Below are 26,403 nucleotides of genomic sequence, written 5' to 3' on the forward strand. Positions count from 1 at the left end.
CACTGAGGAACTCCCAGGAGTGAACCCTGAGCACAGAGCCGGGAGTAAGCGCTGAGCACAGCCAGTTTGGGGTCCTCCTCAGAGAGAGAAACAATAAATAAAGCAAACAAGGTAAGATTTAAACAATCTGGTGAGTAAGTCAAAGGATAAGTGTTACTTAATTTTTTTTTAATTTAGAGATTACTTAAAATTGTATCAAAATATAGGACTGGGGATATAGGTTGTTGATGAAATGTATGTCTTACATGTGTGATACCCTAGATCTTATCTTATCTTTCTTTTTGCACAGCAAAAAATATATATATCAAATTAAAACATAGAAATAAGAGAAATGAGAAAACATGCGTCTCACACTCTCTGTCTCCACTCCTCGCCTCTGCTCTCCTGAGCCTGCGTCCGGTCCCTCCTCAGATCACTACCTATTCATTTTCTGGCCCAGCTAAGAGCCGAGTCAAGGTCTCCTGCCTCTGAATTCCAGGCTCTCCGTGATAATTAAACACCAACTGGGCTGAAACCCAACTTCGCCTTGCTGTGAATAAGTCATTTTCTGGCTAAATTAAAAGGCACCCAACTGGGGAGAGGATGCCGGAAGAACTGTCTTGAAACTCTTTTGAGAGACAGCTACCATAACAAAAAACACAAAACAGAACTTGTGGGGGGGTGGGGGGGGAGGAGGACTCACACCTGCTGCCCCATCGCAGTTCTTTCTAGCTGGGCCTCAGTTTCCTCATCTATAAGATGAAGGACAGAACCAGCTGGAGCTCTGAGGCCCAAAGCTGCCTATCTGATTCTTGGAGACAACCTGAAGCGTAAGCAGATCCCCAGCCTCACCTGGCCGAGAGCTAAGTTGGGACCAGGACTTTCTGTTGCTGAAATTCCAGAGGGCTTTGGATAGGCGCCCCTCCTGCCCTTCGGGCCCCCCTCCTCGTGGACTCTGCAGACCACGTGTCCAGCCCTCCAGCCCTCTGTCCATCCCTGACGCTCCTCCATCCATCCACGCAGTCTTACGTGCATGCCCACAGCCTCGGCCCTCTGATTGCTGGACCGGCCGTGGAGACTTTGGGTTCTCCCCAGAGGAGCCCCTCTCCTCGCCCACTGGCCCCCGGTTCCTGTTACCCCACAAGTCATTGTTTACTTTGCACCTCTTTAGGATGTTCCAAGGACCTTACCCAGCACCCCATGCTGACCAAGCTTGGAAACTGCACGTCACACTCCGCTGGTGTGACAGTGAGTAAACCTGAAAGTTGCTTGAGAAATTGAGGAGTCCTGGGCTAGAGAAACCCTGAAACTGTGTCCTCCCCAGGCAAACTGCAAAAACAGTCTCTGGTTACATCCTGGGGGGCAGGGGGAGGGGCGGCCCCAGCACCCCACCTAGGGGGTGGGGCAAGGCTGGCTTCTGGGCTGAATGACACCTTCTGACCCCCTCTGCCCACCCCCGCTGGGGCTGTTCCTTCTCCCCCCCCCTCCTCTTCTGCCCCAGACCCCCTGTCCCTCCCCTGACAGCCCCACTCCTGAGGAAAGAGATGCTCTTTCTCAGTGGAACTCAGAGAAGTCTATGGACCTCTCTGAGCCTCAGTTCCCGTGTCTGCTGAATGGGGACCGTGATGCTTCAGTCGGGACACTGGCCCCAGCAGGCTGTTACCCTCCGATTCTCTTTCCTGTCTAGCCTCAGCACAGGAGCCCTGCCCCAGGGCCTGCCTTCCCCAGGGCCTGGGCTCAGTGGTCGAGAGCACACAGACCTTCCAGCCTTGGGTTCGATCCCCAGAACTGCAAAGAAACAAAGCACTTGGTCACATCTATCAAACCGCTGGGCTGCGGTAGGAGAAAAGGCGTGAAGGCACTGACCCTGCATGCAGACAACCGGGTTCCATCCCCAGCTCAGGAAATGGTTCCCTGAGCACTGCTAGGAGTGATCCCAGAGCACAGAGCTAGGAGTAAGCCTTGAACACTGCTGGGTGTGGCCCAAACTCCTGCTTGCAAATACTCGGCTGGGTGGGAAGAGAGGTCCTCAGCAAAATGCCCATTCTCAAGCTCCTGCCCTCCTGCAGACTGTCCTTCTCATGGTAAAGTGACCACCAGCCTGGGGAGTTGTAAGGTCCACTGTGGTCTGGAAGTGTATTTGGGGAATTCTACAGGGGTCCCTTATGTCTTCAGGGAATCAGAGTCAACCTCAGGGTTTGATCTAATCTAATCAGATCAGTCCATCTGATCCCTCTATTTTTTTATTATTATTATTATTATTATTATTTAGAGCATTACAAAGCTGTTGATGGTTGAATTTCAGTCCTACAGTATTCCAACATGCATCCTTCCGCCAGTGGACATTTCCCAGCACCAGTGTACCCAGGTTCCCTCCCATCACCCCCATCCCTTGTCTGCCTCATTGGCAGGCTCTCTCTCTCTCTCTCTCTCTCTCTCTCTCTCTCTCTTTCTCCTTTTGGGTATTATAGTATGCAATATTGATACTGAAAGGTTATCAAGAATGTCTCTTCTCTACTTTCAACCCTCGGATCTTATCAAGCATGGTCATTCCCAGCCATTATTGCCATTGCAGTCTCTTCTCTACCGCCTGATCCTTTTAATAAGTTGGGATGTAACTCGGGGTAAGTACATGCTGCTTGCTTGTGTGAGGTTCTGGGACTGATCCCAAGTGCCACACACATACACGCACACACACACACACACACATGTTCTCAGTTTCATATACACATGCTAACACACATATGTTCTCTCAACCACACTTTCACACACATTCTTCTCACACACACTCTCACACCCACATGCTCACACACATTTCCACATACTTTCATACACACGTTCACACACACGCTCACATATATTCCCACAAACTTTCATTCACATGATCACACATTTTACACACATTCTCACACACTTTCACACACATATGCTCACAAACATGTTCACACACTTCCATACACGTACACACTCACACACATGCTCACACACACTCACACACACGCGCACACATTCACTCATGCATTTTCAAAGAAGCATGTTCACACACATACACACTTCCACACAAACATGTTTACACATTCACCCGCGTACTTTCACACACTCCCACACACACTGTCACACACACTTTCTCTCACACGCTTGCTCTTGCAGTCTCTCACACTGGCATACACCCCCATACACACCCCTGCCCTGTTCCCTTGGACTTTGTGGCCCTCAGCTGCGCCTTTCTCCCCTTGGCGCTGCCTCCCCACACACAGCGGCAGAATGCGGCTGCATTTCCCTGTCCCAAGCCATGAAGGCTCAGAACACGCTGACGGGGGCCCTTCTGGGCTTTCCACGAGGAGCAAGACAGGTGGAGGGCGGGAACCCCGCTGGTGGGCACCTGCCTCGGGTCTCGAGGAGCACTGCAAGCGCTTTTCCCAGAAACTTGGTCACAGCCAGCACGGACAGGCTGGCGGCCATACAGCCCTGCGGTGAGCTGGCTGGGCCAGCTATGGCCAATGCTGTGACTGTGTCCTGCCTCCAGGAAAGAAGGAACTCATGGCCATCAGTGTTCTCAGAGATATCATTTACGAACGGGACAAAGCAAGTGCCCTTAACCCCAGGCAGTGGTAGACCAACGGCCTGGACCACTGGGAGCCCAGAGTCCTTCTCTCCAGGCCCTTCCCTCTCAAAGAAGGCTCCGAGCTATGGCTTCAGGCTCTCGGGAGATGAGCTGCACGGGAGGGTCAGGCTAGTTCATGTGAGAACCACTGGCCATTGAAGGACAATGAGCACTGTCTCGAGAACTATGGGAACACACAGCAAGTGACACTGGGAGGTGGCCTGGGCAGAGTTGAGCCTGAGGAGTTGCGATCTTGTCCAGTGGTCAGGGTGCGTGCCTAGCATGTATCTGACCCAGATTTGATTTCTGGCGCCGCGTGGTCCCCGAGCACCAGCAGGTGTGGTCCCAGCGCCCCAGCACCAGTGGGGTGGCCCTAGTACCCCCAGCCCCAGAGGCCAGAGCAGTGTCACCCCTCAGGTGCTGATGTAGAACCGATGGCTTGTTTGGCAGAGAAGCCCCTGAACCTCTGCTGCACTGCTTGGGAGGTCCCCCTACCAACTCTCAAAATACAATAAATTTGGGCCTGGAGGAGTCATTGCGGGGTGGAGAAGAGATGCAGAGGGCAGGGCTGGCTTAAGGGCCGTCCACCTGGGCTGCAGTCTCTGCCTTGGCCATCTTGAACTCCATCTTTCCGGAAGTTGTTTTTTTTTGGCTTTTTGGGTAACACCCGGCGATGCACAGGGGTTACTCCTGGCTCTGCACTCAAAAATTACCCCTGGCAGTGCTCAGGGGACGATATGGGATGCTGGGAATCGAACCTGGGTCAGCCACGTGCAAGGCAAATGCCCTACCCGCTGTGCTATTGCTCCAGCCCCTCTGGAAGTCGCTTTTTAAAAAAAATATTTATTATTATTATTATTATTATTTGGCTTTTTGGGTCAAGCCCTGCGATGCTTGGGGATTACTGGCTCTGTACTCAGGAATTACTCCTGACTGTGCTTGGGGGACTATATGGGATGCTGGAGATTGAACCCGGGGCAGCTGTGTGCAAGGCAAACGCCCTCCCTGCTGTATTATGGCTTATAGAAAATCAAGTACTCTGGCATGAATTGGGTCTTTTCCACTGGCGCCTGTCATCCCCCGTGGGCAGAGGAATTGTCTGACCCCACATCCCTGACTCTAGGGCACAGTCTGAAGGAAATCCCAGGAGCCAGCAGAGAGAGGATTTGCAGGGGTTTGTCTCACAAGTGTCTACACCGAGAGTAGTTGAGCATCAGACAGCAACCAGAACTTGTAACAGGCTGAGAGACAGGGAGAGGAGAGGAGAGAGTTTGAATCATTGCCCCTGCAATGGTGCGCCCCACTCACTTTTGTTTTATGCTGAACTAGCAAATGCTAGAGCTGGTGCTGGTGCAGGGTTGTGTGTGTGTATGGGGGGGGGGGCGGATGAAACTCTTGAAATGCTTGAATCTTGAAATGCTTTGAGGCCCAGCAGGACCAATCCTGGGGGGCAGTGGTGGAGGGTGTGGTGGAGAGGGGCCTGCTGTCCCTGCTGGGGGTCGGTGATGAGGGTTCCAGAGGATGAAGCAGCTTCGGGAGCTGAGCTCTGCAGGGAGCTAGTGATGGGATGGATGTTGTAACTGTCGATTTGCATTTGATTTTCCATCTTTGGATCTACACTGGAGACGCTCCAGCAAATATGCTCAAATACCCCCACAGAACAGGATGGGGCGGAGCCTGCCTACGAGGGGGGACTTCCCCTTAAAAACCCGAGCTGCCGCATGGCCAGAGGCACAGCTGCCCAGACTTCAGGGCTGTGTGCGTGGACATCTGGAAGAGAAACTAAAGAACTGTGATTTCCAGGTCTGGCTTCCCCTCCCTGGGGCGCTGGCGGTGAAGGGGGACCCCTGGGCAGGTGCCTTTTCTGAACGTGCTCAGATGTCTGCATCCTGCTCTTCCAGAGGCCCAAGGCCACTCCCACCCACCCCCACCTGTGCCCACTCGCTCTGCCCAGCTCCAGCCCACTCGCAGAAGGATCCCAGTGTTCCTTCCCCAGCCACTTCCCACTGGAGAGATCGTTCGAGAATTCATCTGCGGACCCCTGAGGGCAGAGAGCAGGTGGACCTGGAAGAGAAGAAGAGAAGATTGGGCTGGAGAGGTGCCAACCTCCCCGTGCCCCTAAAACAGGACCCTCTGCCAGCAAAGGTGAAGCAGGAGCCGGTGACTCCCTTTTGGCCAGTGAGACACGAGGGCAGGTTTCTATGGGGACGAGGGAAGAGGGGGGACTTGGGGGGAGTGAGACAAGGAAAGGGTGGCTGTCCCCCCACTCCATGTCTGTGTGCTACAGAGAACCACAGAGAAACAGCAGGTGGTACACGGATGTCCCCAGGGGCCGCTCGAGGCCTCCTGTGGGGATAACACCCCGTCAGACCCTTAAGTGCTTGGCTGCTTGCCCTGGTTGGTTCCAGAGAGTTTGGAGAACCAGGCGTTGATGCTGGGTTCGTTCAACCAGCAGCCCTCCCCCACCCCCAGTATCCCTGGACCAGACTTTCCAGTTCCCCTTTGGATGAGAACTGGAGACAGAAAGTTGGAAATCAGGGCTGGAGCAGTACTACAGCAGGGAGGGCGTTTGCCTTGCACACGGCTGTCCTGGGTTGGATCCCCGGCATCCCATATGGTCCCCTGAGCATCACCAGAAGTAATTCCTGAGTGCAGAGCCAGGAGTAACCCCCGAGCATCGCCAGGTGTGACCCTCCCCCCTCCAAAAAAGAAGCAATTAACAAAAGAAAGTTGGAAATTATTGAGAGAGCTGTTGGGGGGCTGGAGCGTTAGTACTGGGGTGAAGGTACCCTGCTTTGCTCATGGCTGCCCTGCCAGGAGGAGCCTCTGAGTACGGAGCCAGGAGTAAGCCCTGAGCACAGTTGGGTGTCGCCCCCAAATCTAAGCACCTCTCCCCCAGTTCTGGAGGAAGCAGGTACTGAGGGGTAGACCGTTTGCTTCGTTCTTCTCACTGCGGGGGCATTCAGAAGCTTGGGGAATGCATACTGGCCAGCAGGACTCCCCTCCCCCCTCCCCTCCCCCCCACAGACACTCTTGCTGTCTGACATGACCAGTGAACACTGTAGGGGATGTCGGAGCTGGTGGGGATTTGTGGCCCGACCAGCGCATCCCTTCTCACCTGCCCTACCCTGCCTCAGCGCCCCCTGCTGGTGCCCCCTGCTGAGCAGGCAGCCTAGCCCCTTCCAAGGTAGGACCAGAGCCCCCACCCACCTCCTCCACCCAACCGGAAGACTGGCAGGTGGGGAAAGGAAGGCTGAGGAGATGTCCCTCAAACCGAGAGTGCAGACAAAGCAAAACTTGGGGCGTCCCCCTGACTTCTCAGACCCTCCCCTCTGAGCGTTTGTGATCCTGCAGCTCCTGGACCCCGCGTTCCTCTGGGCTTCCTGCCCCAGACAGTGGTAATCTGGAGATGGGGGGGGGGGCAGTGCCTGTGAACCTTCGGTCTACTGACCCTTGGCTCTGCCTCCCTCTGTCCCCTCCTAGGGCCCCCAGGCTGCAGATCCCTGATAACCAGGTGTGGGGCCACCTTGGCCAGAGTGGGTGGGGGACCCCTCCTAGTCCTCCCCCCGGCTTTGCTCGTGAGGGCTGGAAAGGTCTAGCATCCATGGCAAGGGGTGCCAACCCCCCTAAGTGTCCATGTCTCCAGGGGATCTGAGGATCCCTGTGACCATGGCCTCTGGACTGCCCCTCTGGGGCTCACCCAGGGTCGTGCAGGAACCCCTGGGTGGCAGGTGCAGGCGGGGCCGCGCCCCAAAGTTCAGCAGCTCCACTTCCTGTGGGTGAGGGCCTGAGGGGAGCTTGCACAAACCTTCCTGCAGGGGCCCCCGAGTGCCTCCGCCCTGCCCAGACACCCTCCGGCCTGTCTCTGGGGCTGCCTCCAGGACACAGCCGGCATCCCGGGGGCGGGATCCTGCATCACTAGGGCACTGCCCAGGGCTGGGTCCCCCACGCAGGCCTGCCCTCCCCTCCCCGCTCTGCCCTTCCTCATTTTGCTGCAGAAGCGGGCCCCACACAAAACTATCAGGCCCTTTTCCTGTCTCCACCATCGGCTCATCTCAGGCTTGCAGCTGTGTGCCGGGCCCAGACGTGGGAAGAGGGGCCTGAGCCCACCCTGGGCGCCTGGACACGCTGCTGCTCCGGCTACTGTGCAGGCTGCCTGTGGGGAAGGGGGGCGAGCAGAGCCCAGCAGACCACAATGATGCCTCAGCTCCAGTTCAAAGATGCCTTTTGGGTGAGTGAAGACCCAGGGGAATATGGGCCCCCAGGGAGGCCAGGTTGGGTGCACTGAGGTGAGGTGGAGTTTCCTGGGGGGAGAGTGTATCGGTATAGGGCACCCGGGCAAGGTTTCGCCAGTGGCTGATTTGGGGGAGGTGACGGGGACACTGTCCTCTGTGGGTCAGGAGATGGACTGACTCCTCAGGCCGACTCCTCCCTGGTTTCTCTTCAGAGTTGATGCGGGGAAGGAGTGAGGGCTCACGGTGCTCCTGTGGCTTACTGCCTGGGGACACCTTCTTGCCCTCGAGGGACGTCTTCAGGATGATCTCAGGGGACGGAGGCTGAGGCAGGCCCGGGAGGCAGAGCAGGGAGGAGGCGCAGGTGTGGGGACAGACGCTTGAATTCATATCTTGGTGCTCTGTCTGGGCTTGGCTGAGCCATTTTATTTTTTATCCTTCTGTCCCCATTTATAGAGGAGATAAAGGTCAGCCAGTGAGGGCCAGGATGTGGCTTCAGGGTTTGTCTTGCACATGTGTGGAACCCTGGGTCCAATTTCTGGCAGAACAAAAATAATGATCACAATAATAGTAATAGCAACAACTGTAGCACTGAGCACTGTCCTCCCGTTGTTCATCGATTTGCTAGAACAGGCACCAGTAATGTCTCTATGGTGAAACTCCTTGTTACTGTTTTTGGCATATCGAATAGACCAGGGGAGCTTGCCAGGCTCTGCCGTGCAGGCACGATACTCTCGGTAGCTTGCCAGGCTCTCTGAGAGGGGCGGGGGAATCGAACCCGGGTCAGCCTCGTGCAAGGCAAACTCCCTACCCTTTGCGCTATCACTCCAGGCCAATAGCAACAACAACAGCAATGATAACTGAATAAAAACTTTAAACAAGGTCATTTGCGGGGGGAGTTCAGATTACTCCCACCGGTGCTCAGGGCCTTCTCCTAACTCAGGGGGTCTTTCCTGGCAGGGCACAGGGGGCCATATACAGAGCTGGGGATCTAACTGAGGTCAGTGGCATGTCCTACCCCACTGCCTACTGCCTGCACTCGCTACAACAGTGCTCTCTCTCCAGTCCCAAGTGAGGTCATTTAATACAGTAGGGTTCCCAAACTGTACGGTTCCCCCACCTTCCAGTACCCAAACTGTAACCCACCCTCTTCCTTGTAGACCCTGGGCGTGCTGTGAGGGGGAGGAGAGCTGGGCTGTTCCTTGCTTTTGGCATATCGAATAGATCAGTTCACTCAAAAGACTGAGTCCTGTCGCCCCGAAGTTCTGGCACTCAGCAGAGCCTCAGGGACCCCAGGCCCCTTCACTCTCTTCTGGCTGTCTCTGAGCCAACCCTCTGCTCCTCCAGTTCTGGCCTTGCCCACGGCTGGCATATCGAATAGATCACGGGTAGCTTGCCAGGCTCTGGCATCCTGCTCCGGACCCTCCCAGACTCCCTGGCTCCCCTAGAGCTCGCAACCCCATCCCAGGGCGCTTGTGTGCAGGATGCCGACCTGGGTCCTCCATCCAGGGCCATGGCCGGGCCTATGGGTGAGTGACCACACTGGCTTGTTGGGCCGCCTCTGAACCGTGCTGGTCTCAGGTCTGCAAGGAGGATGCCCCCTCCACCCTCCATTCCTGCCAGTAAGCAGGCAAAGGGCCCCCGGGCTGGTCCATCCCAAACAAGTTGAGGGTATGGGTGGGGCATGCTCGGAGGGTACAGCATTGGGTGGGGGTACAATAGATCTCTCCTCACTGATGCACAGGGTTGGGATCCAGGGGTGCCCGGGATTCTGAGCAGACAGGACAGCTGGATGGCCTCCCCTCCCCGACACCTGTTCCAACCCAAAGCCCCGGGCCTGCCTCCTTAGGGTGCAGGTAGGGACTCGAGCTTCCCGCTGCAGGATCTGGGGAGGGCAGGAAGGGTACGAGGGGAGGAGAAGGAGAGTCTGTGGTGCAGGGAAGGTGGCAGCTGCCCACCTGGGCAGTTTACTCTGCGGCCACCTGTCCACATGCTCTGTCTCACCATTTCCTCTTTCTTTGGCTCTCTTGAATATGGGGAGAGGCCAGAGCAGGGAAGGGGAGTCTCAGACACTGGCCTGAAACCCCAGAAGGTGGCTGTGGACATCCCCCGCCCCCCCAGGCTCTGGATTCCAACACCCTCCCCTGGGACCTTCGGGCTGAGCACTGAGGGTCTTCCAGGAGCTGCTTTCAGCACCCAGAATCCGTTAGCACAGCATCTTCAGGGGCTGCCCCTTAGAGCCCCTTCACCAGAGGAGGCCCAGAGCGCTCGAGGAACCCACCCCAGGTCACACAGTGGAGGCCAAACTCGGCCAGGCTGGGTGCTTGGCCAAGGGGCTACTCCAGCCCTCTAGCACCCTGGCAGGACAGCGAGCCTCAGGGCCACAGAGGCGAAACAGAAGGGAAAATTCTGCACCTAAGGAAGAGGAGATGAACTTGACAGAACTATTCTGATGCTCGATTTATAGACCCATCCGCAAAACAAACAAAGTGGGGATTCATGGGACAAAGATGGGGCTACCCTGAATGCAGGATAGCACTGGGTTGTCCTTGCTCCTCCTGCAGGGAGCTTAGGCTTATTGAGTTACTCCCACAACAGTGCCCCTGAGGCACACCCAATTCCATCAAGCACTAATAATCCTATATTGCTTTTCTCTTTCCTTTATGCCACTTACATGGTTTAGCAATGTCCTTTTTGCATAGACACAGGAAGACAGTTCATGCTATGCTTTGTAACCTGGGAGTTAGTTGACTCCAAATAATATTATTTACTCCTGGACATCCATATTTACTTGACTTAAGTCTCAGTTGCCTTTACTTCCTAAGACCCCCAAAAGGAGGGTCCCGACGAAGGGACTGAATGAACCCAGGGCAAGCTATAAGCTACCCTGGTGTCGAAAGGGAACAAGCTAAGCACCATAAGTATAATAAGTTAAGAGCGTGGTCATGAGACAAACTCTGTCATGACCCAAAAAGAAGGAACTGAATAAGGACCCTGCTGAGATTAGGAAAGACTAACCTGGCCTGAGGACTGTGGTCTGGAATAGATAGCAAGATGTCCCCAGGAAGCACCAAACTTTAAGCTTAATATATCTCTTGCTGTGTTCATACAAATTACTAGAAATATTATAAGAAATACATTTACTATGATTGGTTAAACGGATTACTAGCTGAGGAAAGGAGAAAGCAAAATACTCTGGAGAGAATCCCGTCCTTGAGTGGATCTCCTAGTAATCTAGAGTGGTGAACCCTCCAATGAGATTTTGTCCTTGAATTAATCTAGAACTTCCCCTGAAGGCGTGGCTTTACCTCTGTTAGTTGTCATGACAATGTTCAACCCCACCTATGTGTATCCCCACCCTTCGCGATTTCTATATAACTCTGCTGTAAGGAGAAAGGGGGGACTGGGACGATGGAACTCTGATGACCGGGACTACGACCAAAACTACGACTATGGTTGTGCAGTAGGGAGAGATCGAACTATGTTGGGGAGGGGAGAGAAAGAAACTGACTATCAACCAGTCTGGGGCCCTGTGTCTCCATTCCCCCGTCCTCTGTCCCTCTGTCGCAGTGGGCTGGCCAGAGGAACAGTTCTCGGCCACTGAACGCTCAAGTCCTGCACGTCTCCACAATTTTCCTTGAAACCCACAACCCTGCTGCCCACTACCATCACATGCCACACCCCTACTCACCCCCTATCCTAAGGCAATACCAGGGAACCCCTGGCTTCCTGCACAACCTTTGAAAAAAATTCTAAGGATGGAAGGAGGCCTTGACTAGGAAGCATCTCCGTTATCTGAAGTTCCATAATCCAGCACATAGGGACGTGGGGATGTGGGGACGTGTGGACATGGGGACATAGGAACGCGGGGAAGTGGGGACGTAGGAATGTGGGGACGTGGGGATGTGGGGACGTGGGGACATGGGGATTCAGGGATGTGGGGATGTGGGGACAAGGGGCCCTGTTTCTGGTCCTGATCCCAGTGAGACAGAAGAACCAAGATGGTTTTTGAGAACTTGCATGAAAGCACCAAGTGCTGGAGAGATAGTCCAGAGGGGAAGATGCTTCGTTTGCACCTTAGTGACTGAGCTACGTTTGGTCCCCGGCACCAGCTCTGATTCCCTGAGCCCCGGCAGGATCCCTGAGCATAGAGAGTACAAGTAGCTCATAGCTTCAGTTAGACCCAGCAACTCTGACTCAAACGTCTTAAAAGACAGGGGCCACATCCAGTGGAGGAGGGGTGGGGTGGAGTGGCCTCTACTGCAGATGCTTGGTGGCTGTGCAGGCCTGCCAGATGGGCCCTGTGACCTTAGGGTGCCACCAGACTACACCCTGAAGCATAACTCACTCAAGGGCACTGCTGCTGAGACGAGCGCACAGTGTGGGCCTGGGCTCCACCACTTGGAGCCAAATCTCTAGCCCTTTGCCCACAATTTTAACCAGCTTGGTCACATGGTCCTGTGGCCTATTGATGACGCAGTTAGTAGGGGCTTGCAGGGGATCTGATGGACAGTGGGTGATTCTTAAGTATTGGCTGTTCTGAGCTCTTAGAGGCTACCTCCCCAGCACGGCTTCTCTGGCTGCAGAGAGGAGACAGGAAGAGGAGGATGAAAACGGGCACAATTGTTCCGCCACAGGAGGGGCCCATGGCTGGAGAGGGGGTGGGGCCAGCAGCCCAGTCCTGCCCCTGGTTCTCGCAGTCACAGGCGTGTATTTATAGCCCCCTTTTATCTGTGGCAGCACTGCTTTCAGACACAGACTGATTGGGGGTGCGATGGGGGCAGGAGGGAGTTTTTTATTTCTGTCACACTCTCTGGGGTGACGAAGAGCAGCAAGCAGCTACCGGAAGTCTGTGGCACAGCGCCCTCGTGGGTCCTCAGACCCGCTTAGAGTCCCTTTCAGCACTGAGTCAGGGGAATCCAGACCCTCAGAGAAGGGCCCCAGGTCTCCTTCGACATGCAGGTTGCTTGGCCAGTGGTGCTGCTCCCAGCAGGAAGCCGAATGCAGGGGTAAAAGCACCCTTACTGCTGCAGCGCCATCACACGTGGCCCATGTCTCAGAACGAAGGAGCTCCCACGCTCCCACACGGGTCCCTAAGCTCATGTCCTCCTTCGTTTCACTTGACTTATGTTATATATATATATATATATATATATATGCATATATGTGTGCATACATGTATTTATTGCTGTCACACTGCATTGTAACACTTTCAAGTATGCATCAGTGTCAGGGACCCAGCACTAGCACAAAGGTTAAGGCACTTGCCTTGCATGTGGTGGCACCTGCAACAATGGTTCAAATTCAAGCATACATGTGGACCCCTTGGGCACTGCCAGTCTAGGCCCCTGAGCACAGAGTTGGGAGTAATGCCTGAGCATCGTCAGGTGTGACCCCCAAAACAGGAAATAAATGTCCTACTAGAAAAATAATCTAGGGCCAGAGGGATAGTACAGTGGGTTGGGTATTTGTCTTACAGGGTTTGATCCATGTTCGAACCAGGTTCGAGCCCCGGCATCCCAGATGGTCCCCTGAGCACCGCCAGGAGCAGTTCCTGAGTGCAAAGCCAGGAGTAGCCTCTGAGTGTTGTGTGACCCAAAACAAAACAAAACAAAACACCTACATCAGGGACTGAAGATGATTCGAAAGGCTGAGCAAATGCATTGACTTGAGCGGCTCTGTTCTGACCCCCAGGCAGGGCTAGGGAGCAGTCCTGAGTCACTGCACCAGGAAGAGCAATCACACCCCCATCCCCACCCCCAAATTTCAACATTTCCCTACCAATAGCTTTCAGGCAGGGTTCTCTACTAGGGCTCCCAAGGGCCCGGGCCAATCAGATGCAGCAGACTGTGTGGGCGGAAAGGTCACCCTCAGGAGCTGCAGAGGGAGGTTCCAATCACTGGACAGGCGGGGCAGGGCTCCAAGCCCACCCTCCCCACATCCCCTCCCTGCCACCTAGACCTCCCCATCCAAAGGCCTTTGCACAGACAGCACTGGATGCGTGTTTAAGGGTGAAAATCACCCTGGAGAAAGTTCAGGAGCATGCCTTGCATGCAACCAACCTCTGTTCGACCCCTCCCAGTCCCACGAGCACTGCCAGGAGTAGCCCCCAAGTACAGAGCCGGGAGTGGCCCCTGAGCACCTCCAGGTATGCCCCCACTCTGCGTGCTCCCCACCTCCCACAAAACAAAGAGTACAAGTCCAGAGGTAAAGGGAGCTTTTGGAGATCCAACTTCCTTTTCCCTTTGGGGTCATTAAGAGAAAAGCGAGGCCCTGAGGAGGCTGGGCATAGAGGTCATGACCCCTAATGCCCCCTTGGATGGACAGGCCTGAAGGTTTTCTTCTGATCTGCTCCTGCATGAGGCTGGGCTCCAGAATTTCTGGAAACTTCTGTGTCATATTGGGGGAGGCCGTGCTTCCAGCCCCTCTCTGCAGTGAGAGAGCCCATTTCCTGGAGGGAATGAGTCACAGGGGACACTCAGGGGACCGGAGCGGCCCTGCTCTCCCCTCCCCCACGTGCCTCTTCCCCTTCCTAGTTTTAAGACACTGTGGTTCCCCATTCAGAGGCTCAGAGAGGGGGACTGAAGGCCCCCACTTGTGGCTAGGCCTAAGGCCGCCTGACCTCTGCATCAGGACCAGCTGTGCTGGACCCAGGTCTCGGAGTCGAACGAGGCTGCTGGTCTTGGGACTCCATCCTGTTCCCTGCCTGGGACACCCTGTCTGCCTCCTCGGTGTCAGTGTAAATGAGTTCAGCATCCCAGGAGGCAAGCGGAAAACTATGGAAAAGTATCCTGGGTTCTCCTCGCAGGGAAAAACTAGTAATATTTTGCTATTTCCTGAAGATATTTTTAGGCAGATCTTGTGGGCAATTTTTCTTCGGGCTTGTTTTGGGGGGCACACCTGGCTATGCTCAGGGCTTACTTCCTTCTGGCTCTGCACTCAGGGATCACTCCTGCTGGGGCTCGGAGGACCATATAGGATGCCAGGGGATTGAACCCTGGTCTGCCATGTGCAAGGCAAGCACCCTGCCTGCTGAGCTATCTCTTGCCTCCCGTGTGCACTGTCATGGTCACTGTCACTGTCCTCCCGTTGTTCATCGATTTGCTCGAGCGGGCCCAGTACCGTCTCCATTGTGAGACTTTGTTGTTACTGTGTTTGGCATATCGAATACATCAAGGGGAGCTTGCCAGGCTCTGCCGTGCGGGCGAGATACTCAGGAGAGCCCCTGTGTGTACAAATTACTTTTATGCAAATTTTGGTCCACCTTTCTTCCGTGCATTAAAAAAGGTGTTTTTTTTATATTTTAATTTTTTTTGTTTGTTAGTTTTGGGGTCACACCTGGCAGTGCTCAGGGTCTTAGTCCTGGCAGTACTCTGGGGACCATATTCAGGGCAGAGATGGAACCGCCTCAACCCCTGACTATCTCTCCGGCCCCTTCTTTTCATTTTTAATTTCGTTTTTCATCGTGGTCATATGCCTAACAGGGTCAGAGCAATAGTGCAGTGTGTGAGACGCTGGCCTTGCCTTGCTTCCGTCCCTGGCACTCCATGCGGTACTCCAGGCCCACCAGGAGCGATTCCTCAGCACAGAGCCAGGAGTAAGTCCTGAGCACACCCAGGGGTGGCCAGCACACAAACACAAACAGATACACATCAGCTGTGCCGTGGGAAGTTTGAAAGCCCCCTCAGCAGTGTTTCCATGTGTTTCCTGTCCCCACGTCCGCATCAGCTGTGCAACCCTCTCCTTTATTTCATGCCATTGCACGAAGGACAGGTCGGGTGGGGTGGGGCCCAGATTTCCTCATCTTCCCAACACCGTGCTAAGGAGTGCCAGCCTCCACCTTGCAGACTGGGTGGGCGTGCCCTAATTCCTTTACCCTGACCCTTACACTGGATGTTCGGGTTACGGCTCTGGACTCGTGGTTCTGAGCCATAGGACAACACTCTCCTCTGGACTCTCGGGGTGTTTGGCTTGAGGATCATACCTTTAAGAGGTGATTCCATTTCCTTTAAAGGTGGGGGAGGCGTTTCAGGGTGAGGGCATTTGGCATTAGGGGCCATTTTCAGGTACCTCATTGTCCCCCTGGCTGAGCAAGAGCCATCCTATGCTGGAGGGATGAACTGGCCCGGTAGGGGTTGGCCCAGTAGGGCAGGGGCCAGATCCACAGGGGTTCAGACCTCCATGGGGAGGTCCCTCTGCTGGTAGGGTCTGAGGTCTTGCATGGGGCGGGCAGAATCTCTGAAGCAGGTGCAGGAGATAAAAAGGGGGACCCAGGGGTCCCGGTGCCTCCCTGGCCAGGGCTATCTGGGGGGACAAAGGACAATGAGCAAGCAAGAACTTCCAGATCAGTGTGACATAAAAAGCATCAAGCATGGAGCCAGGTGTGGGTCCATGTGCAACTTCCTGTGGAAAGGGGGCATCACATTTGTATTGGCCAAGGCCTGTGTTAACAATGGAAGTCTCTAGAAAATGCATGGGCATAGGGTGGTGTTCGGGGAGTGAGCAGGAAGTGATGGAGGTAGGTCCGCAGGAGATAGAGTGTCTTTACTAGGTGCTCGATTTTGTATTTTGGTGTATTTTCAGTTTGATTTAGGGCCACCCATGGCAGTGCTCAGGGCTCACTCCTGGTTCCGCACTCAGGGATCACTCCTGATGATGCTCAGGGGACCATATTTGGTACAGGGTGCTCTGCACTGTCCTCCTCTTTGTTCATCCATTTGCTCGAGCGGGCCCAGTAACGTCTCCATCGTGAGACTTGTTGTTACTGTGTTTGGCGTATCGAGTACGTCACGGGGAGCTCGCCAGGCTTTGCCGTGCAGGCAAGATACTCTCGGTAGCTTGCCGGGCTCTCCGAGAGGGGCGGAGGAATCGAACTCGGGTCAGCCACGTGGGTGAAATTGGTGACATGCAAGGCCAACTTCACCTCCTGTAATAATGGTCCAGCCTCAACCCAAGGTGCTTGACTTCTGAACCCCTTAAATGTATTCCTTTTTTTTTTCTTTTTCTTATGTTTTTGTGTCCCTTTGGAGAAGCATTCAGGGCCTGCTCCTGACTGCTCTTCAAGGTTTACTCCTGACAGTGCTCAGGGAGTCCATGCTGTGTGGGAAACAAAGCCTGGCTTCCCACATGCCAAGTGTGTTTTCTTTATTAAAGAAATTAAATCATAATTAAAAAATGCAAATGATGACCTTGAGTTCAAGTTTCGTGGAGATTTTTCCGCTTGATTCTGCGCTACCTACTGGATCCCAGAGAGGACCAAGAGACAGCCGGGTCACATGTGCCACACCAGCCTGAAGGGGCAGTCATGTCTGTGGCCTCCTGTGTTTGGTGACAGAGCCTTGCAGAGCTAGGACCCCCCACTGGCTACAGACGCCCCCTTGCACAGCGGCTGGGCTCAAGGAGCTGAACGTGCTGGTTCTGGACTCAGTGATGATTCTTTGTATTTGTTTGTTTTGGGTCACACCCAGCAGTGCTCAGGGTATACTCCTGCCTCTGTGCTCAGGGATCATTCCAGGTGGGGCTCTGGGGGATCAAACCTGGGTCAGTCACGTGCAAGGCAAGTGCCCTACCTGCTGTACTATCACTCTGGTCCCTCCATGATGATTCTGGTAGGAAGAACGGGGTGGGGGCGGGGAGCTTCATGCTCACAGTGGGGGGCTTTGAATCTGTACAGGGGGGATTTTCCTCTCTGTTCCCCACCCTCTAGTTTTCTGCAAGTGGCCCCAGATGACTTCATGAAGCAGAAAACATTCTCAAACAGAACAAAGCAACTCCTGCTCTCAAGCGCAGTAGGGGAAGGAGGGGTGGGCTGGCGTATGCGGTTCGAACACCCCACCTCACTCACACACTCTGCACACACTCTATGATATATAGGGCCCCTGGGACGCCGGATGTTGGTCTCTCTGGACCCACAGGCCCGCGGCTGTCGGCGGGAGTGTGCAAGAAGAAAGCAGAGGTTTGTGGTTGCGCTGCTCTGCTTCGTGATTCTCCCAGCCAGTCAGTCCCCTGGGGTGCCTTGCTGCCTGTGGTGTCCAGTCCCCAGAAGAGCAGCCCTGGCTGGAAGTGAGGCTCAAGACACAGTGCTCTCCCTGAATGTGTGAGTCGGATCTCCGGCCCCAGCTCTGCACGCCCCCCAGCCCGCACCAAGAGCAACAATGGAAAACTCAAGATTCCCCCGCACAACCCCCACTCCCCGTCCTAAACATCCCTTCACTGATTCCCAGTGGGAAATGCGGACCTTCTGCCCCCTGATTACCAGAGATGGGCGTCATCATTCCTCTGCTCCTGGCACCTACAAGCAATTGGGGTTGGACCTCTGGAGTGCCCACAGAATGCCCTGTTTGGGCAGGAGGTGAGGATCGCGGGAGGGCAGGCTCTCCTGGTGGCAGGAAAGACTTCGAGGATCCAGCGTTGTGCAAACCCAAAGGCTGTCCAGGGAGCAGGGAGCACAAAAGGGCCTGGGCAGCAGTAGCAGAGCTGCTGTCCTCGGCTTCTTGACACTTCTCCACCATGGCGATTTCTGCTCAGGCAAGGGGATCTGAGGCTGCAGGCTTGGCAAGGATAGCCTCCTCCTCCCTGCAGCCTTCCTGGCCTCTTCCTCCTCCCTGCAGCCCTACTGGCCTCCTCTTCCTCCTAGCAGCAATCCTGGCACTACTGTCCATCACCCAATAGAAGGAACTTGGGGTGGAAACTGAAACTGGCCACCAGCCAGAGAGAGTGGGATTCCGTGCCTTGGGGTCACTGTGCCCAGCTCCTCCCCCACCTCCTCACTGCCCCCTCTTCCTGCTCACTCGGTGAGGTCCCTCCCTCCTGGCCCGGGCCACTCGCCAATGCACAGTCACAGAAAGAAGCTCCTTGAGCGCCTCCCCTGGCCCACCCTCACCCACTGAGTGGCCTTCTAGAACAATTTTTTCTCTCTAAACCGCAGTTTCCCCCTCAGTCAAGTGAGACCCACCTCAAATGGGGGCTTTGGAGATGGGGAAGCCTCGGTCAGTGCTGAGGGACCAGCTCCTGCTCTTCTAGGACCTCAGCAGACCAGGCATCAGGAACCCAGATCCCCACTGTTGCGTTAGAGCCCCCTCTGGGGAGTCAATGCCCTGTACTCATGCATCCTGGCGCCCCTCATCCCAAGCACAGCCCCAGAAGGCGCTTTGCTCCTACAATCAGAGGGCAGGAAAGCCTGGGGGTGCCGGGCACATACACTCTGGGGCCCGGCTGGGTGTGCGGCTGCCATGGCCTGGGTGGGTAAGGAGGGGAGCAGCACGCTGAGAGCTGGCCCTCGCATGGGCACAGGGGCAGCCCCTTTTGCTGGCATTGCTATTGGGCAACAGGAAGCATGACAGCTGGATGGTCAGAAATGAGCATCGAGGGCAGGGACGGGGCGTCCACGGGGAAGGAGGGGAGTCCCAGTGGCGGGAATAGGAGAACAGCAGCGAGGCCTAGGAGGGAAAGGGGTGCAGGCTGGGGAGGGGTGCATGCCGAGGCAGGGGGAGCATGACGTGCTCGGGGGACTGCAAGGAGGCCGGTGTGGTCAGTCAGAGCTGCAGCAGGAAGCTGGGGTGTACAGGTCCCCCAGTACCCCTAGTCCTAGTGCCTGGTCAGTCCCCCCCGAGTAGTTACATCTGATCTTGGGGAACAGAGTCAAGGCGGGGGAGGGGGGGCCTGAGCAGTGTCTTTCTCAGATTTCTCCCATGTTTGCCCAGTGTGTGAGGCTTGAAAACACTGTTTGAGACCACAGTGACTTGGGATTTGTGTCTGTGCTTGTGAGGAGCAAGCATCCGGCTTTACCCATGCATGGGGCCTTGCCTGACTCATTTGTGAATGAGTAGAGTTTTTTTTTTAGAAAAACAAACAAACAAACAAAAACATCATAGGAGATTTTTGGGGGGCCATTTTGGGGCCAACCCAGCCATGTTCAGGGGTTACTCCCGGCTCTGCACTCAGAAACTACTCTTAGCAGTGCTCGGGGGACCATAAGGGACGCTAGGAATCAAATCCTGGGTTGGCCACGTGCAAGGCAAACACCCTATCTGCTGTACTATCGTTCCAGCCCCGAGATTTCTTTTGCAGTGCACAGTCTATATGTATAACAGAACGTGCCAATTGAGTGGTTTGAAGTGTCTCGGGGGACTTTCATGCAAGCACCACACAGAATAAACTGGATCCAGAATTTTTTCCTCAGAGGTTCTGTACCCACAGATTTATGAGTCTCTGTCCCTTGCCCACAGCGCCTACCTCGGCCCTACTCCCTTTCTCTAGCAATCTGCCTGATCCAGAAGTTCGTATGAATAGAATCGCTGGGTTCCTGCATTAGGTATGTCGGGATTATTTTATTTAACATCATGTCCTTAAGATTCATCCATGTAGCATGCATCAGAATTTCACTCCTTTTAGTGCTCTAGGCTTACTCCTGGCTCTGCACTCAGGGGTCACTTATAGTGGGGTTCAGGAGACGATATGCAGTGCTGGGTCAACTGCATGCAAGGCAAGACCCTGCCCCTGTCCTTGCTCTGCACACCCTCCTGTCTAGAGTCGAACACTATCGCATTCTGCAGGATGCCTTATTTCATTTATCATTTATCTGATGATGACCACATGGGTTGTTTCTTCCCGTCGACAACTGAGAATGCTGACACTGTGAACATGGGTGTACAGCTATCTATTTGAATCCGGCTTTTAAATTTGGGGGTCTCCATACCTCAATCTGGAATGGCTGGCTCATGAAGTGTTTCAGCAGTTGAGAAGTTGCTAAATTGTTTTCCCTTCCAATCGTTCTGTTTCACGTTTTCATACACAGTGCTCAAGGCTTCCTGAAGTTTCCTGGCCTTTGCCAGCCCTTGTTCTTTTCTATTTTGTTTGGTTTAATCATTGCCATTCTGGAAGGCATGAAGTGGCATATCTCATTGTGGTTTTGATTTGTATTTCCCTGATGACTAGTGAGGCTGAGTCTCTTTCCATGGACTGGCCGTCTCTTGGTATACCCTCTTTTGAACTGGGCTGTTTGTCACTTTTGTTGCATGCTGCTAAGAGTTCTTTACATATCCTGGATTTTAATTATTAAATATATAATATTCTAATTTTTTTCTGTCTTGATGTTGTATTTTGGCGCACAGTTTATTTTGAGGGTCTAATTGGTCTATTTTTTTTATTTTGATGTCATTTTTGCTGTTGCTTTTGGGTCACACCCAGTGATGCTCAGGGGAACTCCTGACTGCACTCAGGAATTACTCCTGACGGTGCTCAGGGGACCATATGGGATGCCGGAGATCAATCCCAGTTTAGCCACATGCAAGGCAAGCGCCCTCCGCACTATACTATCACTCCGGCCCCACATTCAAGCATATGTGCAAAACACGGTCCTTCCCTGGGGGTGTTCAGGGGCGTTTCCAGGCTCCTGGGGTGGTGGCTCGGACGGTGCACAGGGGACCGTGTGATGCTGCCGGGGACCAAACCTGAGCTTCCTGCATGCAAAGTGTGAGCTCAGCTGGTAAACCTTCTCTCTGTCACCAATGCTTGAACTTGTGGGGGGAGGGGGCACACCCGGGACTGCTCGGGGCCACACCTGGTGGGGACTGGGGGACTGTATGTGGCGCTGGGGTTTGAACCATTGCTGTGGTCACAGTCACATGCAAGACAGGTGTCTTACCCTCTGCTGCCTCTTCAGCCCCCACTTGGTTATTATTGTTGTCATTGTTGGTTTCTCTGGTCACACCCACCTGTGCTCAGGAATCACTCCTGACGGTCCTCAGGGGACCAGCTGGGATGCCAGGGATTGAACCCAGGCCAGCTGCATGCAAGGTGAGTGGCCAATCTGCTGGAATATAGCTCCAGGCCTACATGATTGAGGTTTTTTTCTTTTTTTTTTCTTTTTGGGTCACACCCGGTGTTGCGCAGGGGTTACTCCTGGCTCATGCACTCAGGAATTACTCCTGGTGGCGCTCGGGGGACTACATGGGATGCTGGGAATCGAACCCGGGTTGGCTGCGTGCAAGGCAAGCGCCCTCCCCGCTGTGCTATCGCTCCAGCCCCATGACTGAGTTTTTAAAACTGTTTTGACTGTTTCAACATGAGCTTCACTAGCTGCAGCCTCCTGCGGGTGTGTGGGCCTGGGTCTAGCCCATAGGTGCCCAGGCCAGATTCACCCCTAACCAGCAGAAAAGGCCATGGAGAGTCCTGGCCCCCTCAGCCCTTCCCCTCACCATCAAGCCATCCCTGGAGGGGGCAAGCTCTGCTGTTGGCACAGCATATGACAGATGGACAGTAACTGGCTCTCCATCAAAGGACAAGACCACAGGCAAGTTTGGGGTGACTGAAGCTGCTGCAGACAGACCCCAAGAGGTCAGCTGCCTCTCTGTGGACATGCCATTCAGAGTCCGTCCACATTGGAGGACTGTGACAGTGACAGGTGTGTGTTGGGGAGGGGAAAGGTTGGGAGGTTCCCTAGAGGAGGTGATTCTGGTGCTGGGTCTTGGTGTGTGGATCTACAGACTGGCGGATGCCTGCCTAAAAAGTAGTTTCATTGTGTTCTGTCAGCAGCACCCAAGGTGGTTGGGCCCCCACTCTGAGACATGATTCAGAGCCATCCCCCGGAGGAGGAGGGTGGGTGGGTGTGGTGGGAGGAGGGAGAGTGCTGCAGAGGCTCTGGGCACAGGCAGGCACTTCCTGGGAAAGTAGAGTCACTCATGACCATGCCTCACCCAACTGCCGCGGCTCTGAGCAGCCCACAGTGTTCCTGACTCGGCCAGCTCCAAGCATCCCGCCCGTGGGGGCAGCTGCTCCTGCGATGGCCAACGTAGGTTTGCTTTTGCTTCTGTCTCCCTCTGGGAGGGTCCCCTGGAGAATGGGGCCTGGGGGGAGCAAAGGGGCCGTCGGAGGGGAATGGTGGGACAGTTTGCCTGCAGGTCTGGGTAACGGCCAAGTCTCTGCCCAGGACCTCAGGGGCGCTTTCCTATCTCTGGGACCCCGTGCCCTGGAGAATAGAGGGAGACCAGACCAGGAGTCATCCATAGAGCACCGGGGGTCTGTGGGACTCGCGCCTGCATGCCAGGGTCCTGCTTGGTGTAAGCCCCTTGTAGCCAGAGGCAGAAGGGTCGAAAGCTGAAGTCTGCTGGGGTTGATGGACAGCAGGAGCCTCCACAAACCACAGATGGGAGTTCCCTGCATGGTAGATCCAGTCTGGACATGGGCCTTCGCCTGTCCCGGACAGGCCTCTAGAAGATGGGAGTCAGTGACCACCTCTGGGGCGGATGGCCAGCACGCCCCCCTCCAGGACCCTCTTGTGGGCGGCAGAGCATGGGCCTTGGGGATTTCAGGGAAAGAGTGGAGCTGGGGGTCCTGAGAGTCGTACAGGCCTGGACACCCTCTCTGCTGAGTGTGTGCTGGCCTCGCTGGGGCCAGCTGGGAGCATCTGTGGCCTTGGCCCTGCCACGAGAGACCCCGCCTCGCTGGCTCCAAGCAGACCCTGAGAACCAGCTCTGACTTTTCCTGGTCTGCTGACTGCCTCTTCTGGGGAAGCGCTTTGGGAACTCCCCAGAACTGCTCTCAGCCTCAGAACCAGTCTTTGGGGAGGGAGGGGTGAGGAGAGAAGCTTTTCAGATTTGGGCCCTGAGGTGGGAATGTGGCTTTGGCAAAGCTGCCCATTCCTTGAGCTTCGTCAGCAGCTGGTATCCATCCCAGACATGGGCTCTCGGGGCTCTGGGGACAGATGGGCACATAGAGGGGCCGGAGCGATAGCCCATTGGGGAGGGCCTAACACACAGCCGACCCAGGTTCAATCCCTGACTCCCCATATGGTCCCCAAACACAGAGAGGGAGGAGTGAAGAGCCAGGAGTAAGCTCTGAGCATACTTATTTACCCAGAGGAAGCTCCACTGCCCACAAGAGACTCCTTGGGAGGTGGGATTGGGAGTGCTGGCCCCCTAGCAGGTGATCACTGACTTCCCCCCACACCAGCCTTTTGGAGTTCAGTCTGGGACAGGCAAGAACCCATGTCCAGGCTGGATCTGCCCTCAGGGGACCCACGTCTGTGGTTTGTGTGGGCCCCACTGCCCATCAACCCACCAGCAGACCCCAGGTGTGAACCACCTATCAGGTGTGGCCTCCCCAAAGGAAAGCACACAGACTAGAGGGGTGCCCCAGGGAGCCTAGCTGAAGTCTGGGGGTGGGGCTTTCTCAGTTGGGGCCAGGGGAGTGTCTGAAGTCCCCATTCCCACCACCAAGGTCTCCTCCACTCCAGGGTCCTGCTCCCCTGTCTGTATCCCGGGACTGTAAAGGGGCCAGCCTAGACAGGGAATCCCTCCCTAGGGGGTCCCTTAGGGGACCCCATTCTGACACAGTCCTTGGAAACTGCTCCCAACTGCCTGTATGGTGGCTTAGAGACTCTGGGAGGTGCAAAGGGGGAGGCCAGATGCCATCACAGGTGTCTGGTGGGAGAATCAGCTGGAAAACTCCCCACAATGGAGCACCTGGTAAAGAGGCAGATGAGGCACGTGCTGGGCAGTGTGACATGGGTGACAGCAGTGTCAGCTATGTGCTTAAGCATGATAGGTGTTTGCATTAGGTATGGCTGGTGTACACTGTCAGGTGTGCACTGTCAGGTGTGGACTAACTATGGTGGGTGTGGACTGTCTGTCAGCTGTGGACTGTCAGGTGTGCACTGTCTGTCAGGTGTGCACTGTTTGTCAGGAATGAACTGTGTCAGGTGTGCATTGTCTCTGTTAGGTGTGCACTGACTCTGTCAGGTGTGCACTGACTGTCAGGTGTGTGTTGTCTCTGTCCAGCTGTGTCCGACTATGCTGTTAATCCTATCTAAACAGTGTGTTGTTAGACAAGGGATGTGCTACAGCATAGGCTCGGTGTCAAGTGAGAGTTCTAGCCCTAACTCGGGGAAGCGCAGCATCACACCTGGAACCACTGAGGTCAGGAAGCACTGCCTGTTCGGGGCAGAGGCTGGGTTGGAGGAAACACCTGTCTGGTGGTGGAGGCTGAGGGGTTTAGGAGATGCCCGTCTGATGGCGAAGGCTAAGGGGTGGCGGGGAGGAGACTCCTGGTCTCCAGGGCAGTGGTGTCCGGTGCTGGGGTGGGGGCGTCCAGCACGGCAGCTCTCTACAGAGGGGCCTCCTGGGCCCTGGGAAGTCGTTCCCGGGCCGAGCTGGCTCGGAGTAGGCGTGTGGGAAGGGGGCTCGCTCTTCGGGCTCTCACGCTCCGGCCCTTGCAGTGCCGGGACTTCACGGCCCACACGGGCTACGAGGTGCTGCTGCAGCGGCTGCACGACGGGAGGAAGATGTGCAAGGACGTGGAGGAGCTGCTGCGGCAGAGGTGAGTCGGAGCACTGCGGGCGGGGAGGGACCCTGTCGGGAGTCGCGGGGTCCGAGGGGCCCCTGCGGCTCGGTGAGAGACGGGCAACTTGTCCTCGCAGGGCCCAGGCCGAGGAGCGTTACGGGAAGGAGCTGGTGCAGATCGCGCGGAAGGCGGGCGGCCACACGGAGGTCAAGTAAGCGGGGCCCAGGCCCACCGGAGTCGGGGGAGGGGAGGGGGCGTGGCTCCCGAGCACCGGGATCAGTCCCTGCGCGCGGAGAACCTCCAGGCCCCAGCATCGTTAGGTGCACGACGGTCTCTCGCTGACCCCGGGGTCTCCAGGCAAGTCGGCAGGGCAGGAGACAGGCTCTGCTGGCACCCAGCCCTGTGCAGTTCAGCAGCCCGGAGCTTCAAGGAGTGTCAGGGCCGAGCGCCGCTCCTGGGCGGAGCTGCGCGTGCGCCCTGGCGGCCAGTCGTCTGAGCGCCGCTCCTGGGCGGGGCCGCGCGTGCGCCTTGGTGCCCAGCCTATTAGCCCCGGTTCTGGGGGTGGGGCTGCGCGTGCGCCGTAGGGCCCAGCCTATTAGCCCCGGTTCTGGGGGTGGGGCTGCGCGTGCGCCGTAGGGCCCGTCCCTCTGAATGCCGCTCCTGGGCGGGGCTCCGCGTGCGATTTGACCTCTTCGTCCTGTTCTTGCAAAGAACCGTCTCTGGACCTCAGGAGCCCCTGTGCAGGGCTGGGCCAGCGCAGTTTGCACGCCAGGGGACTACCGAGGGCCCTCGCAGCACTTTCTGTGGCGCTTAGGGACTGCCCTGGGGAGTGAGGACTCTCCCTGCTTCCCTGAGACACCGCTCCACCCCCTGGACCCCCGAAAGCCCCCCCACCCCCAACCACCACCACCACCGTTCGAGTGTCCTGGAAAGTCAGCATGACATCGCTGTCGGGTTTCTAAGGACTCGAGGGGCCCCTTTCCCACCCGTCGCCAAAGTAAGCAAGGGAAGAACTCAGCGACGACGTAGAAGAGGTGGGAGAGTAGCCAGAGGAACGCTGGGTGCCCAGAGGGTCTCCCTCCTGCTGGGCGTGCTGTGCAGCTGTACTGAGTGACTCACCCTCTCTGAGTCTGACCCGCCTAGGCCTCCTGGAGGGGAACTTGTGTGCAACCGAACAGGAACGGGTTGGGGGACGCCCAAGTTTGTGCATGTGGCTGGAGCAGGCTGGGCGGAGGCCTCAGGACACCGGTGGGGGGTGTCTGTTGACATACCTTTGCCTTTCCCCCAGGGGGAGTGCTGTCTTTCAGG

At 55.7% G+C, this 26,403-nt stretch overlaps 1 protein-coding gene across 1 annotated transcript in view; it reads left to right on the forward strand.

Annotated features, from left to right (window-relative positions):
• The first annotated feature begins 7,738 nt into the window (after positions 1–7,738).
• Positions 7,739–26,403, forward strand: part of PSTPIP1 (proline-serine-threonine phosphatase interacting protein 1) — a 32,913-nt gene continuing 14,248 nt past the window's right edge. The window contains exons 1-3 of the mRNA XM_056128747.1: positions 7,739–7,814; positions 25,031–25,131; positions 25,232–25,306. Of these exons, the coding sequence (XP_055984722.1) occupies positions 7,779–7,814; positions 25,031–25,131; positions 25,232–25,306 (212 nt within the window). The 5' untranslated portion in view covers positions 7,739–7,778. The remainder of the gene's footprint in view (positions 7,815–25,030; positions 25,132–25,231; positions 25,307–26,403) is intronic.

This window comes from Sorex fumeus, unplaced genomic scaffold (genome assembly GCF_029834395.1).
Source record: "Sorex fumeus unplaced genomic scaffold, SorFum_2.1 ptg000067l, whole genome shotgun sequence".
Classification (NCBI taxonomy): domain Eukaryota; kingdom Metazoa; phylum Chordata; class Mammalia; order Eulipotyphla; family Soricidae; genus Sorex; species Sorex fumeus.